The 15,748-nt window shown below is 36.9% G+C and overlaps 2 protein-coding genes across 3 annotated transcripts; both read left to right on the top strand.

Moving 5' to 3' along the window:
- Nucleotides 1-710: 710 nt before the first annotated feature.
- On the top strand, nt 711-1,486 carry LOC124160361 (UDP-N-acetylglucosamine transferase subunit ALG14 homolog). The gene has a single exon (XM_046536200.1). It carries the CDS (start codon nt 817-819, stop codon nt 1,477-1,479), a length of 663 nt encoding a protein of 220 aa, XP_046392156.1. The 5' UTR covers nt 711-816; the 3' UTR covers nt 1,480-1,486.
- Nucleotides 1,487-5,548: 4,062 nt separating this feature from the next.
- On the top strand, nt 5,549-12,357 carry LOC124161255 (HIG1 domain family member 1C-like). Of its 2 annotated transcripts, XM_046537537.1 has the most exons (4): nt 5,549-5,724; nt 6,644-6,675; nt 9,069-9,162; nt 11,287-12,357. In XM_046537537.1, exons 2-4 carry the CDS (start codon nt 6,664-6,666, stop codon nt 11,481-11,483), a joined length of 303 nt encoding a protein of 100 aa, XP_046393493.1. In that variant the 5' UTR covers nt 5,549-5,724; nt 6,644-6,663; the 3' UTR covers nt 11,484-12,357. The 2 variants fall into 2 exon arrangements, with proteins under 2 accessions (XP_046393493.1, XP_046393494.1); XM_046537538.1 differs by lacking the exon at nt 6,644-6,675 and having other exon boundaries at nt 5,550-5,724.
- Nucleotides 12,358-15,748: the final 3,391 nt, after the last annotated feature.

Below are 15,748 nucleotides of genomic sequence, written 5' to 3'. Positions count from 1 at the left end.
ACACAAGTGTACCAAAGGGTAATATTCTGAAGGACAAAAAAAACCTTCCTGATGGATCAGAATCTGGAACTTCCAAGAGCCAGTTGCTCTCCATTGTTGACAGTCTTATCAAAATTTGAATTAATTTTTTATGCCATCAAAGTCAACATTGGAATATGCGTCCGTCGCTGAGGGGTATAAAGGGTAGAATCCATGGAAATTCAGGGGACTCATTTTGAATGCAGTTCAATTATTGCAGCTAATTTTTCTTAGGTGTAAAAACTATAAGTTATTGATTCCATGCAGATGTGAATTTCATTCATATTTTTCTTTTTTTTTTCGTTTATTAAGCATTTCAGTACCTTAGAATATTCATATTTGTCTTCTGAAGAATGTAAAAAAGTTGAATATCTACATATACATAACATCATTGATCAGTTAAATCAAATAGCATATTTTCTGAAGATGGACGAAATTTTTCACAGTGGTGTGTCTGTTTACCTATAGTATGTGAGTCAACCAACGCAAAAACCACTATTTCACGCTATCAAATAATAATGGGCGCTTTCATGGCCACCTATAATACATATTAAAGTATTTGAAAACAACGCTGAGTTAGCCCGCGTACACACAGCGCTTTCATTAGAAAAATTTGGAACTTCAATTCATTGGTAAATTTTGAACGGTAAATACCCATGATACCATGTGAAAAACAAAGTAAGAAGGAAAATCGCAGAAATAAACAACATTCCAATCCGAACCACCGTGCGTTTTGTGAATTCATTCCTTGTTATCAGGAAAATATTTTGGAATGGTGAATTAATTTCGTGTGCAGTCATGACATATGTAACAATCGGCATTTTCTTACTGGCTGGACTTGTTGCAAGAATCGTTTACCTTTTGTGTCTAGTGCGCTATCGTAAAACACAACTTGTCGCAAGACCTCAAAGTCGGCTGAAGCCAGCGAAAACAGCAATTGTTATGGGATCTGGAGGGCATACCGCAGAAATGTTGCGGTTAGTCGGAACTTTGAACTTTTCAAATTATAACCCCCGTCTGTACATAATGGCTAGCACTGACAAAGGAAGTGAGGCCAAAGTAATAAATCTTGAAAATGAAGGTAACCTGAAGAGAGAGTCGGAAAGATACATTATTCATAGGATCCCAAGAAGCAGGCATGTGAACCAGTCATACATTTCTTCTGTATTTTCTACTCTCTACTCTCTCTTGTACTCAGTTCCTTTTTTACTTCGTGAAAAGCCGGAATTGATTCTTTGCAATGGGCCGGGAACGTGTGTTCCAATTTGCGCCATTGCTTTTTTTATGAAAATTTTGTGGATATGTGACTGTAAAATAGTGTTTGTTGAAAGTATATGTAGAGTTAAGACATTGTCATTAACTGGAAAAATATTGCTTCATTTTGCTGATGAATTTTTTGTCCAGTGGAAGGACCTACATGATTTGTACAGAAGCACCAAATATATTGGCTGCCTTGTTTGAATCATAATTTTTCTGAGTTATAATTTTTTCTCTTGCTACTAAACTCTAGAGCTTCCCGTAAACCGAAGATCATAAAGCATATTGTGATTGGCGAAGTCGAAAGCCCCAGTTACCCACACACTGGGACTTCCTGCTGTAAATCTCAGTGTGTGGTGAAGGGTTTTAATGGTATTAGTTTGAAAAGTATCCCATTTCGTACACCACATGAGTATTTCTAAAAATGTAACGGAAATATTTGCACAAGGGCAGTTAAGAGAAATTATATCCCCACTGGTGTTCTCCAAAATTGAGGAAAATGGTTAAGAAGCATAAGTGAAAAAAACTGTCAAATTCATTATCTTCCTCGGTTTCTGTGAAAATCATCATAAATGGAAGGTGCTAAGTAGCTATTGCTCCTTCAATCATGTTACTTTAGTGCAGAGAAATGTACCTTTTAACACTAATTATTTCTGAATTCGCAAACAATCATTGGATTGGGCAACCTCTGCAAAATCCTTGCCACCATCAGGATTTGAACTTGGGTCCACAATCAACTCTTTTGCTATCACACCAACTGGGTCTCCTTAGAATTTCATTGTATTCTTTACATCAGAATTCTCACTTCACCCTTCATGTCAAGCAATTCATTGTTCCTACTAATTCCAATCTATCACTACTTGCTATGTATCTCTTCATACTTGCATCTAATACTCTTCCACATTATTTTTGTTGTATTTTCTCTATAGCCCGTGTTTATTCACAGAATAATCCCTACTCAATGTATACTTATCCACCAATATTGAAATCCTGTTCATCAATCATGTGTTTATTGGAGGGATGATAACAACGTTGTTGCCAGGGTAAACTTGATTCCCACAACAGATGGTGAGAGCAACGACTTTGTATGTATCTGTAGTTATGTTTGCCCATCCCTGTGAATGATTATTGCATAATCCCCCAAAAAACAAACAGTCCCCCCCACATCTGTTGGTATATAGGTAATACATATGTACTACGAGTACTCCTCCACTTACAAAAAGGATACTAGTGTTCAGAAAAACTTGGTTGTAGTTTGGATTGGTTGGAAGTTGGAAGTGACATAACCAGCTATTAAATCTTCTACTAGGCAAAATTTAGCCCAAGATATTGCTGTACCGACTGACATGGATTCACACTGAGGTAAAGACACTTTTCATGTGTAATCCTTTAATTTTAGTATTCTAAGAAAATTATGACTATAGGCCTGGTTACACAGTACATTAGCACGTACAAGTTAATGTACGTTTGCATGAATGATTTTGGTGGAACGGAACATGTACTAACCACAAATGATGCATGAAGCAAATTAGAACAGGTTCTATTTTCTGTGCATGCATTCGCACAAGTTGGGTGGTTACACGGTGCATTTTGGCGTTCATTCTCGTTTTCATACATTTAGACATGAACCCGTACGTGTTAATGAATTGTGTAACCAGGCCTTTATGAATTACAACAAAATTGCAAAAAATAACACCGGTGAGGAAAAGTCTTGATAGGAACACATTGCTATCATGTGCTAGTGATTGCTGTGGTATTTTCAAAAAGAAATTTTAGGTATGTTTCAATGCTTGTTTTTCAAAATAATATTGGTTGTAACTTGGATATTTGTAAGTTGAACAGTTAAAAGTCTCTATCTCAGGAGAAGCTGTAATTTAAAAATTCCCCAATTTATTCTCCATCAATATTTTTTTCTATTGTATAAATTGTGAATTGCATCCACCCGGAAGGGGCCCTACCTGAGCATCTTGGTACAATAATTAGGATATCACACTTGAAACTGTTGGTAATAAGTGTCTATGATGGTACCCAAGGTGTCAGTTTCAATTTATTAAAAAGTTTAATTGATCGGTTTGAGGTCGATGTCCATATTGATATCACTTTAGCTTATGGACACACTCAGAAAGATAATCTGTGTTTATCAGGGAAAAAGTTGTTTGTCTTTGCACTTGAAAACTTTAATATTCTGAACTTATTTTCAACGTATCATATTTTTTAACGGAAATCTTTGCTGATGTTGTTTTGTGGAGAAGATACATCTTCTGTAAGAAAGTGATTAACATTGCTGTTTTTTAATGTAAGCAATGATGGAGACTAAGTTTCCATTGATGTAGCACTTAAAAGTATTTAATGCAAACAAATTTATGTAATTGCTGAAATCCAAACGCAAGCCAAAATGAATATTTTGATTTATTCTACTTGTAATATATCTTTTTTACTGGTTAACCCATTGAAGATGGTACACCTACATGAAAAGATTAGCTATTATGTATTTTTTTGTGATAGGCAGTCACTTGATGAACACTTTATGTTGTGGCAAGGACCATGGTTGTGGCTATTGGGCATAGTATATTTATTAGATTGTTGTATTCTTCCATAAATTATTAAGCTTGTTTATACAAGGGTTGTACCAAAAGTAAGGTTCCCAATGAGCTACAGTGTTGAGCAAAGGTGCTACGCTAAATCCCACAACATTGCTGTGTGCAGTGGTTCCCCTACTCTCGAGTCCGCCAGCCGGCGATTCACTGTATCGCTCATTTTTGGCTTAGCAACCGTCAACAATGAAAGTGATGATCCCCGTTGCCGCCAAGTGTGAGGATCGAGCAATAATCCGATTTTTCCTTGCAAGGAAGTTACCGCCATTGGAGATTCATCAGCACCTGACTGAACTTTACGGTGAAGAGTGCACGTCCTTTCAGCTCGTCCGCAAATGTTGCAGGGCTTTTGCCGAGGGTCGCACGGAAGTTCACAATAAAGAACGGAGTGGAAGACCGCCAGTTTTGGATTGTCCAGAAGATCAATAGTGAGCTGCTCAAAGATCGGAGGGTCACTGTCCATGAACTTGTTGAACGCATCCCTGAAGCTTCCCACGGCATAATTGAAAGAATTTTAACAGAAACGTTGGGTTATTGCAAGATGTGTGCTTGCTGGGTCCCCCGTATGCTGACTGACGGACACATGCAGCAACGCCTTGACTGTGCTCGCAAATTTCTTCAACAATTTTAGGGGGGGGGGAGGAGTTGTTGGTCTCTATCCTCTATCGTCACAGGAGATGAAGCATGGGTGTTTCATTATATCCCCGAAACAAAACTCTTAGGTGGCAAACGCTTCAAGAGCGACGATGAAGTCCGAGCAGAGGTCACACACTTCCTAAACAGGTTGGCGGGAGACTTCTTCAACTTAGGGATAAAAAAGCTGGACCACTGTCTTTAAAAGTGTGTCGAAAAAAATGGAGACTACGTTGAAAAATAGGCAAAAGTATATAAGCTTTTCAACGATGTGAAAATTAATGTAAATAAACATAGTTTTGTATTTGTAAAAAATATGGGAACCTTACTTTTGGTACAACCCTCGTATTATAACATATATTATAATCCTCATCGTATCTAAGCACTAATTGCACCTACACACTGAAGGGCAAGTCTGTAACTTTGTTTTTCCCCATTATATATTAGTCTAACTATATATATTTACCGACTCCATAGGCATGCTATCACAGTTTTACATTTGAAAAAAACAATCTATGACGCCTCGCTCCTGTATTACTCATCTATGATTTTATTCATGCGTATATCACCTGTTAACTACTTACTTTTCATCTCCACTTTATTATTGCATTTTTCTTAATCCATTGCTGCAGACCCCTATGAAAAAATTGTATGAACCTGTTTCAAATTTTTATACATTCTTATATATTACAATGGCAATGTATAAAAATTTGAAACAGGTTTATACAATTTTTTCATAGGGGGAAATATGCTGTCACCATAGTAGTTGATGAATTTTTCCCAATAATTTTCCGCAGTTGGTGGACATTATAGACTGCAAAACCTCCCAAATCACAGTGAGAATATTTTTTTCGTCCGCAAACTAATCTTACAAGTTTATGTCAATTAGCGTAAAAATTTATGAAGTTATCTCCGTGGAATTCGCATTTGGATTACCTCCCTCGGCCAAGAGGATAATTTAGCTTTTCTTATCACCAACAGATGGCTCTAGTAGTACGGTTTTGAAAGTTTTCGTTAGTCAGTCATCTGTTTGAATGACGTAAATGTCCATTACGTTTTCTGCGTTTGAGTCAGGTGCATCTTGCAATCGAAGTTGCTTAAGGAATTTTAGCTGGTAGTGTAGTGAAAGGTTTAATCAAGACATAATAGGACCCAAGTCTCATCCCTGAACCCGCTGCATGATCTCTTGTCGGAAGGCATATCAGGCTTGTAATATAATACGGTAAGTAAAGGATTTCTTTTTATCAGTTCTGGTATTGTTGAGATGAGAACTAGAGGTTTAAATTGCCCTCGGCCCTCGTCAAGAATTGTGACGCATTTTTTACCTAATAAATTGTAATTTAGACAAATCATTGTTCTGGCCGATTGACTTTAACCTTTAGGATGACCGCCATAACTTGAATTTCTGGGTCAAGGTTTCCCGAGCAAAGAACAAATTACCAAGTGTGTAGTTTCCTATGTTTTTCTCACACTACGTCTCTCTTCAAGGTTGAATACATCTAGCCGAGAAATCCTTCCTGTTGTCCCTGGTTTATTGATATTTTACCCTGACAAACTTTCCCATGTCTCCAATCCAATGTTTCCACTGCCTATTAATGAGAACTCAGTTGAATGAACATTCGTTATAACTTTTAGTGAGACCTTCCGCTGAAAAAATTCAAAGCCTGCATTTACCTCGCACTAAATGTTGTAACCATCGAGGAATGAATGACTTCCTACCTTTGCACGTACACAGGTTGCGTCATATTCGCGGCTGAGTAGACGACGATATGCTGAGGAGTAATGCATTTGTAACCATATGAAGTTGATGGCCGTTCACAAGATTGCTGTTTTATGAGTCATTCTCCCTCTTTTGGATTTAATGCTTACACTCTCACACTTTCTCACTAATTTGGACTTAATAATTTCACTTAGAATTTATTCAAATTTTCTTTTACTGAGAGGATGTCATACCATCATGTGTGTATACACATATCTCAATCCATTTCAGTAGGTCAGCTAAACCCTTATGGAAACATATTGTCTATCAAATCTATTTAGCTCAATGAAGTAGTACTAGGTAGTACAGTCATATTAGATTTACTGGGTGATGTATCTTGGCATAATCTGTAATCTTGGACTAATTTGAGTGCAATTTTTAGGTATTACTTGAATTTGCAGAATGACAGACAATGTGAGTGGTTTTCTTAATCTTCCTAATTGTTCATTCTGGATGAATGCGCTTGTTTAGATGACCTGCTTGGCTATTAGCTTTCCCTATGTACTTCTGTTTCAAATTTGTGTTTCTTATTATATACTGTTACTTTTATGAAATAATGTAAGCTAATGCTCCTCCAATACCATGTTTTTCATATTAATCATTCTATGTAAGAGTAGTTTGCCAGATACATTTGGTGAAAAGCTTTTTCTTTGGCACTTGCATACCTAATTTTAGAGCTCTCATCTAATGGCATGTTTTTTCCATTCATTGTTCATGTAATTTATTGCTAAACATTGCTTTATGCTCACAAGTACTTTTGTCTCATTTCTTTTTTCTTCACATAAATCTCCTTTTGTGGGAACTAATGGTTATAATGGTAATTTTTGTGTATAGTAATTTATATCTTTTATTTTGTGAATGTACCAAACGAAAGAGCAACTCAAACAGTTTTACCTAGAAGCCATGAAGTGTTCAATGTGAACACCATTCGTCACACGTCATGCATCAGGACAACATACAAATTCTTCCCAAATGTTGATTCGTGTCTCTTTGAGTAATTGTTGCAACAGCTGCTTCAATAGGGTAGTTTCCTTCATCAAAGAAAACGAAAGGCATTGATTGCGATTCGTTACCCACCATTGGTGTATTCATAATACACAAATTATTTGGTTTTTGAAATACCGGTTTAGACGAATGGCAAGGGTCAAATTTTATCCTCATTTGAAAAAGACCAGATAGGCGCCCATGCGATTCCACTCCGCATGACGTCACAGGGACCTAGTTTCTACACGAGAGGATAGGAGTTATACATCGTCTGAGGTTACCAATGCATGCATGAGGCACAGAGCTCAGGGAAACATGTCTTAATAATCACCTATTAAAACTGGCTAAGTTCGGAAAGTTTTCTTCGTTTGATAAGGTATTAATAAACCTTTTTTAAGCCAAGCGCTACCATCCTGACGTTGTAACGTTGAAACTAGTAGACTGCAAAAATATAAGGTTGTGGAATAGTACTGTGTTTTTTATTTAACCATGAATCCAACAAGGTACTAGCATCCTGCGACGTATCAGCGCTAAGCCTCGCCTCAAGGTCACCTCACCGGGCGGGAGGGGGAACCAGAAATACGACGTGCCGAGATATTTCCTTTTATACCGACCGAGCATTCATACTTAAGCGTCGCGTTTTCGCGCGCTTGAAAATTTTCACTTTTCATTTAATCGCGAAAAATAGATGTTGTCATTTAAAAATCTAAAAGCGTGAAATACGTACTCCAGGATTAATAATCTTTCGATTAAAGCAATAAAAAAATAATAGGAAACCACCCTATTGTGTTTCTTAATTCGAAAAGGTCAGCTGGTAGCAGAGGTACGGAAGTTATTATCACTTGGAGAATCACAACCGAACTTAATACAGAATGCACGTTGCACAGTAACTACATACATATTCCGTCTTAGCAAGCTTTAAAATAGAAAAAGCTTTCTGTTAACTAGTCCTCATCTTTGCTACGAGTGCTTTCTAACTGATGGCGGTGGAAACATTGGGTGCTCGTTGTTTAATACCAACAAAATTGATTTGAGTTGCTCTTTTATTGGATGAGTGGATGATGTCATTGGATGATATCATTTGCTGCTGTAAGTTAAGTGTAATGAGTATTTTAGCACATTAAAACCTTGCTATTCATTTTGAGACATCCGGCATACATACTAAAGGATTTACGCTGTTCAGAGAAGTCATATCAATTTCAGGAAAATACCTGATGGATACAAAGAAAAAATATTAAAATTATGATTTAACATGGCAGCATTTCTGCATTTGAGAAGCAAGTTGGTAGTTTTGTTTCCGTCCTAGCTGGATGGCATACAGAGCACCAAATAAGTGCTGCTTGACTATTTTACTTGAAACTTTGCTGCATTTTTGCTTTTAATCCCTATACATATATCAGTGCTTTGTCTTTTATATAAAGTTACACACATTTTTCAAATCCTTCCTGGGAATCAGGGAAGTGTCAACAAAATTTAAATGGAGAGTTTGTATGAAATCTGTTATGATTAGCAAGTTTTTTGCCATCCACTTTTCCCTTGACAATTGTCTTCCTCAGGGCATAATGCCCTAAAGGCGGTGAATGATCATGCGAATGATTATGTGAATGAAATTATTCACTCTGTATAACGGAAAAATTCGTGAATGAACCGTCATGAGCATGATCATACAATGAAAGTCAGTACATGTTGTAGTTTTCTCGCATGATCCCATGAATGATGGCCTGATCATTCACCGTGTATAGTGGCCTTTAGGCATGACCAATGAAGTCATTCCTCTCTTTTATTAGTGTTTTTACTAAAATTAGTATCTACTTAATCCATAGAACATGTCTGCGTCATCGCCTGTGGCTCTTGATGAAGAAAGCCACTCCCAGAGATTGGCAAGGAAAGCAAGAGATGCACCCTTTCTTGTTGTAGGTAAGTTGGTCAATTTTTGTCTTTGGCCATAAAATGTAATTATTCATTTGAAGGTGTTTAATCGATCAGGTTATTCATTAGTATTCTTGGCTGGAATAGTTGTCAGTCACTTAATTTAGTTGTTACATCCACAGACCTTCAATCTTAAGTTTTGTATTTCCTTCTTTTTCTCCTTGTGCCATCTAACGCAGTTTCTTTTATCCATTTGGCCTGTGTTTATTTATTTCATTGATCATGTCCACATTTTGACTAGGTTGTCAGTTCACCTTGGCTCAATGACTAACAAGTATAAGGAGCAAATACCTAAAGCATGATGAAGATTATGGCAAGAAGTAGTTAGAAACTGTATAAAGAAGTATGCTTGCAAGAAAGATTAGATAAGAGCCAAGTTTGCAAATTTTTATTTCACCAGTTAATGTATTATAATATTATTTCTTGTTATTGCGCCACTGTAAATTGAAAATTTTGTACGTGGGCTTTTGAAATAAATAAATAAAAATGAATTGTAAGTTGCATATTCATCTTATGCATATCAATTTTCGAAGGGAGAACCTCCTGAACTACGTATTCATTGACGTGGTAGTTCTGCATCCCCATAAAGTTGTGACCAAGGAATGGGCTTACTCCATCCCTTAGGATGTTGTAGTACTTCATTGATTGGATTTGATTAGCTAATGGTGTCAGTAACTTTCCACAGCTTTGTTGGTGTGAGGGATGCTGATGTTTAACATTTCAAAGCCTCATATTATGAAAATGATATGGATCAGGAGGGGTTAGCCATTTTTCATTCCATGAGAATTGATCCGTCTGGTGACAAGTAGTTAATTTATGAGCTGAAATTGGGAGAAGTAGCCATCTAAAGAATGGATAGGTGACCTATGCAATAGCCATGGGGACCAAACCTGTATAAAACACGTAGAGATAGCTGTGGGATGAATTGCCAGAGCCTGATGACTGCTTGGACTGGGACAATTGAGGTTATGAGTGCGCAGAGTGAGTCTTGCAGCATGGGGTATGAAATTTTTATCATTCTTCCAATCCTCCACCATTCTCGTGTCTTCTTACCCTTTGCCTGAAATCTTATATGCATTCTAATCTATTCATCAGTTGAAAATGTCGGTACATATATGATGAAACCCTCGTCATAAAAAACTAAATTGGTGAACAATTAAAAATGTATCAATTTTTATTTTCTGAGAGAAAATAAATATTTTATTGCTTAGTATAGTTTTGTGTTAGCAGTATTCACCATCACGAATGCCAAATAACTATGTAATTCATAAAAATCATGCATCTAACAAAATCTTGCCTATAACCTGGGGAGCTCTTGGTTCCTCGGACTTCAGTGTGGTTGGATAGGTTTAGTATTCTGTATATGACTGTGGATGATACAAAATCTCTGCTGTAGCAAAATATTTGTTGGTCAGTTGGGTAATGGGTTCATTCTCCCAATTTTTTTCTTATTGATTGTGATGGAATCTTTAAAATATGCAGAGAGACCAATATTTTTTCATTTTTTGATTCAATGCGTATTTCTCAAGCTATTAGCCATAAAAACTGGCAACCTTAACTCATACTTAATTGATGGCATTATGCATTCCTGCTGACCATGTCACTGGATCTCATTTAGAGCCATGCAAAGCACCCCTCAAACTTACTAACTTTCATACGGCTGGCAGTGAAAATAAATGTGTACACTGAAAGAACTGTTTTTAGCAAATATGGTTTGTTAGGTCTAAACACTTTTAGATTCTATGGTTGAGAATTGTGTTTGGTATCTGTAGCTGAAGCATGATTCATACAATAAAATCAGGCTCACCTACGATGTACTGAGCAAAAATCCTTCTGTTGGGTCTAATGACATCCGATTTATAAAAAATGGAAGACTGATCGACTCTATAATTTATTTAGCAAGTTGACTTGTATTTTTAATGAAAAAAGGTAATATTAAATTCTTTAGCATTGACAGTAAATATCAATTATCTGACTCCCCTGTCAATATAAAATAAGTAATACTAAATTCTTTAGCATTAACAGTGAATATCAATTTTCTGATTCTCCCGTCAATCTGACCTTTAAAAGATATTTGCTTTTCTAATTTTTAATCATATTTACTGATTTTAGGACTCACAGGATTGATAGGTGCCGTTAGTTATGGAGTGTATGCCTTCAAGAACAAAGGAAAAATGTCAACATCAGTGTACCTTATGCAACTTCGAGTAGGTGCCCAGGGGGCTGTGGTCGGTGCCTTGATGTTGGGAGTGATCTACAACATGATGAATGAGTATGTGTTCCCTGGGAAGTGGAAAAAAGACAATTGAAAATATTGCAGTTTAGGGTAGCAAAAAAATTTAATTGATGTACCTGCTGATGCCAAGGTTGGGCTTACACATTAAATCAGCTTTTATTTGATTGTGTATGAAGTTTCAGAGCAATTCTCTTGAATTTTAAAGCATGTTTTTATGCCTATTAAGTTACCATCTGATGGTTCCTATGGAGTAGAGTTATGCTGTTTAAATGGGTTGGCGTCACAATGTGAGTCTTGTGGAGTGTGATGTTTGAATTTCCACGCCTTGGTCAGCATTTTGTTTTTTTTTAACATGGAAATTGAATATTTATTCAGTGTGTGTGAAAATTTCAAAATGAATGTGCCAAAGGATTTATAATAATCCTCCCATGTCATTTTGGTACCTATATGGGTGTCGGGTCTCAGTTGCTGAAAAATCCCTATCTTTTCACTTTTATGAAATGATGAAAATACATCATTTGATAAACCAAAGATTATGGCAGGAATTTGTTGTGAAATAACATGATGCTTTAGAAGTTTGTGAGGGTGAAATTAGTCGGAGTTCTATTTGTCGAATGCTTGTATTTACGAACTTCACATGGTGACTCTTTTATCATTAAATAATTTTCCCATTTTCAAAATTTCCTTGGCAATTCATCAAGGTCTATGCCAAGAACAAATCTTTGACTTTTTTTCTCTTCTTGTGGTATTTATTTATATTGAGGTAGTAATTTAAGGCTCAGGGTGGCATATTGGTCACTTTGGAGGGCCTCGACAGGATTCCTTCTTGTGAAATGATTGTTGCGAGAGAAGATAAAAGATGTTATGCACAGTATTTTTCAGTCTTGCTGGCAAGATGTAGTGCTACTCAAGAACAAAAATAAAATAGTGAATTTATTTTGTTTTAATGCATTCTTTGATTTTACCAGATCCCCTTGCTATTCGTACACATATGCATAGCTTCAATGAGTGGGTTTCTTATGTCATGTGGAGTTTTACTTGTATCTGATGTACCTGTCTTCTTTCCTCCAGCTGTGAAAGGCTGCCCTGTTTCTTAAGCATCAATGGTGGCAGGGATGTCGACTAGCAAAAAATATTGGGGGGGCCCAAACCGGGGATCTTGCCCAGGGAAATTTTATAATTAGTGAGTTTTAAGTTTTTAAAGCATTTTAGAAGAGTCATATGATCAACATTAGAACCCTAATAACTCGAATCTCGATATCTGAACACTCCGGGGAAATCAACAAGCCTGACAAATTTTTTCCTCACACCCGTAAGGAATTTTTGGGGGGGATCTACTCCACTCCAGAGGTGAACCCTTGTTTTGAATTGTTTGGAGGGTGCTTCGTAGTGGGTTCGACATTTGTCTATTTATTTTGCTATCTGGGCTCGACTACTATTTTCAGGGACACCATTCCCCTTCCACTCTGTACTGCACACCTTTAGCTAAGATCTGCTTCCTTTATAGGAGGAAATTGCTGGCTGTTTCCATTTTTTCTTCTCTTGTATCAAATATCATTATAGCTGCTGGGTGTCTCCTTCGAATAATCTCACAACCCACAGCATCCGAAGAGCCGTAAGGTTGACAAACAGAGCAGATATTACTTCTGATCCAATTCTCTCTTTTTTTTTAGGGACGGATTTTTCAATTTGATAACATAAGAAATTACTTTGAGACTTGGTTTTTTAACCCATTGATATTTCATTTATTCGCTTATTACTTTTTGTTGGAAGTAGGCCGTTGTTGTTAAAATAATAGAGTTAACACAAGTGGAATAAGTTTACTCTAAGAGCTAAGTCCTGCTACAACAATATGTGAAAAAAGTAAAGACATTTCATGATACAAGTTGTCATGTAAACATAACAACAACAAAAAACTGGAGAAAAGATGGAATATTGAAAGTTGTTAGATTACAAAGTCAACAGTTGTCTGGTGGTAACATATGAAATATTCGGCAGCTTCACACTAGTATTGCTCCAGAGATCAAACAGACCCCTATTCATTTTTACTTCATATTTTTCAAGATATGCATTGAGTTGACTTTCATTCTCGATCGGCCACAGCTAAAGATTAGTTTGAAATCATAGCAAATTTGATGGCATTGCAACTTTAGTCTTTGTATTCATAATAAGTTTCTGCTCGGCATATTTCTCAGTTTTTTACTCTCTTTTCTACCAAAATTAATTTAAATGTAACAAGAAAAAAAGAAAGTTGTTAAAGAGATTTTTTCAGTTTGAAAATTACAGTAATTTTCTGCAATGTAGACTACCTTCCTGGACCCATGTAACCAAGTAAGGCCAACTTGCAAATGCGTGAAAATATTGCAAAAATGAATAGGGTAAATTGGATACTTTCACCCTTAACCTTTTCAAAATACATGGTTTATTCGAGAATTTGAGGGCCTGAAGATGTTCGCAGTTGGACGCAACCGGTCCCATATTAAAGAGACATTTTAAGTGAAAATCGGGTAAAAAATCTTTAATTCTCAAATAAGCTGGGTTTTAAGTGACCTTATCTGCTGGTAATGGTGGACGAAAAAGTCCATACTTCTACTAAGTATTTTTATAAGGTATTAAGTAGAGAACACCTGAACATGAATGCTTTCTCGGGTTTCTCACTGGATGGTGACATGAAAGTGCACAGTCTTCGATTCTTTCCTAGCCCATAGTAGCTAGTATTCAGTTTGTCGCCTCTGAATATATCTCTTCACCCTTACTGGTCGTCTTTCGGAGCATTCCATAATCTAATCTATTCCTGTCGCGCTCAAAGTGCAAAGAGAACTTTTTAATTACGCGACATACTTCCTGGAAACTCTTAAGCCATGGGCGTTAGTCATCCGCGTTAGCTTCTCGAAGGCATCACTTTGTTCATTGCGAATATAACGAAGCCTCTCCTTGTTTTTTTTGTAATCTCGAACTTTTTCGAATCTTTCATAACTTTTATTTCTTATCCTTGAAAGTTTTCCACAAGTCATCCTAAACTCGAGTATTTTTTTCTCGAACTTAATAAAATATTCAAATTCCAGACTTCCTCGAGAATTTTTTCGCAGAAACTCATACCTGTGACGTATTCTGAAGCGTTGGGACGTGATGCTGGGTACTCAGTCTGGAGAATCGACTTCGTTTTTTTATGATTCTGTTTTTTTTTATGCACGAGTCACGAATATTATTAAAGAGGATCCTTAAGTCGGCCTCGAAAAGTGTTGTCACCCACCGCACATTTAAATGGATTTACAGAAGTCGCCACTCGCGTCGCTGACGGACAAAGTGATCCGAATTTGAGGGGGATATAAGGCAGAATTGGGGGTATTAACAGAAATTAATGCACATGATGATGTGATCTATCAAATTCATGACTTATCAATGCTATTCCTCGCCATTACAAACATTGCACTGCAAAATATTGGAAAAAAGTGGGTCGCATTGCACTTGTCACCGCGTCGCGGACATTTTTGAAAGCCGAATAAAATGCGACTGAAGTGGTAACAGAAATCCGCCTTGTATGGGATGGAATTGGGTCTCTATGGAATGAGTAATGGCGCAATTTCGCGGCGGTGGATAAAAGGTGTTTCAGGGGGCGACCCGATATTCACGAAAATGGTTCTTATTGTATACATGTTTTTTTGTACGAAATTCGTTATTCGCATTCGCATATATCCTTGGTTTCCGCGAGTGAAAATTTTCTGTGGCTTCATTTATACTTTTTAATGTATTTCACGATGTTTTGTATTCGTGGAGTTAATTACGATTCTGGATGCTGTGCGGGCCTTACCACAGCGTTCCTAGCCTGCAATCGTAAATGGGATCGCAAAAATTCGCATTCGGGGAAGCCTTAGCTTATGAATATCATCGTGGTGCTGCGAAATATAGTGAAGGAATGTGTTCAAGTGGCAATCTGTAGTTATGATCGAATCGTAGGCTTTCCTGGTTCAAAAACTGTAGGAATTCTTTTCGGGTTCTCCGCCAAGTCAGTTTTCTATAGCTAACGTTTCGATGCTTGACACGGGCATCGTCATCAGGGCATGTGAGCGTCCAACTGAAGTTTTTGATTGCCTTATTGCTCGAAGGAAAGGCTGGAGCATTATTAATTCTCCGTTGGTTTTTCGTTGCCTTCAACACTGTCGATATCTGCTGGAGAAGTCTGTGTCCCGTTTCTTTGTTCTCGAAGCCATAATATTCCGGAGTCGCCATTCTTCTGGAAAACGTAGAATGGGAGAGAAATATTTGGAATTTCATTTATTGAAAAGATATGTATGGAAAAAGTGCCTGCGCGGATAATGTAATGGCGATTTTTATTTA

This window comes from Ischnura elegans, chromosome 6 (assembly GCF_921293095.1).
Source record: "Ischnura elegans chromosome 6, ioIscEleg1.1, whole genome shotgun sequence".
Classification (NCBI taxonomy): Eukaryota; Metazoa; Arthropoda; class Insecta; order Odonata; family Coenagrionidae; genus Ischnura; species Ischnura elegans.
This window is presented reverse-complemented; position numbering and strand designations above follow the sequence as displayed.

Bases quoted from the DNA above. Each gene is read 5' to 3' on its own strand.
- LOC124160361 (XM_046536200.1), top strand. From the start codon at position 817: ATGACATATGTAACAATCGGCATTTTCTTACTGGCTGGACTTGTTGCA.
- LOC124161255 (XM_046537537.1), top strand. The intron at 9,163-11,286 runs GTAAGTTGGTCA...TACTGATTTTAG, and splicing joins TGCACCCTTTCTTGTTGTAG to GACTCACAGGATTGATAGGT.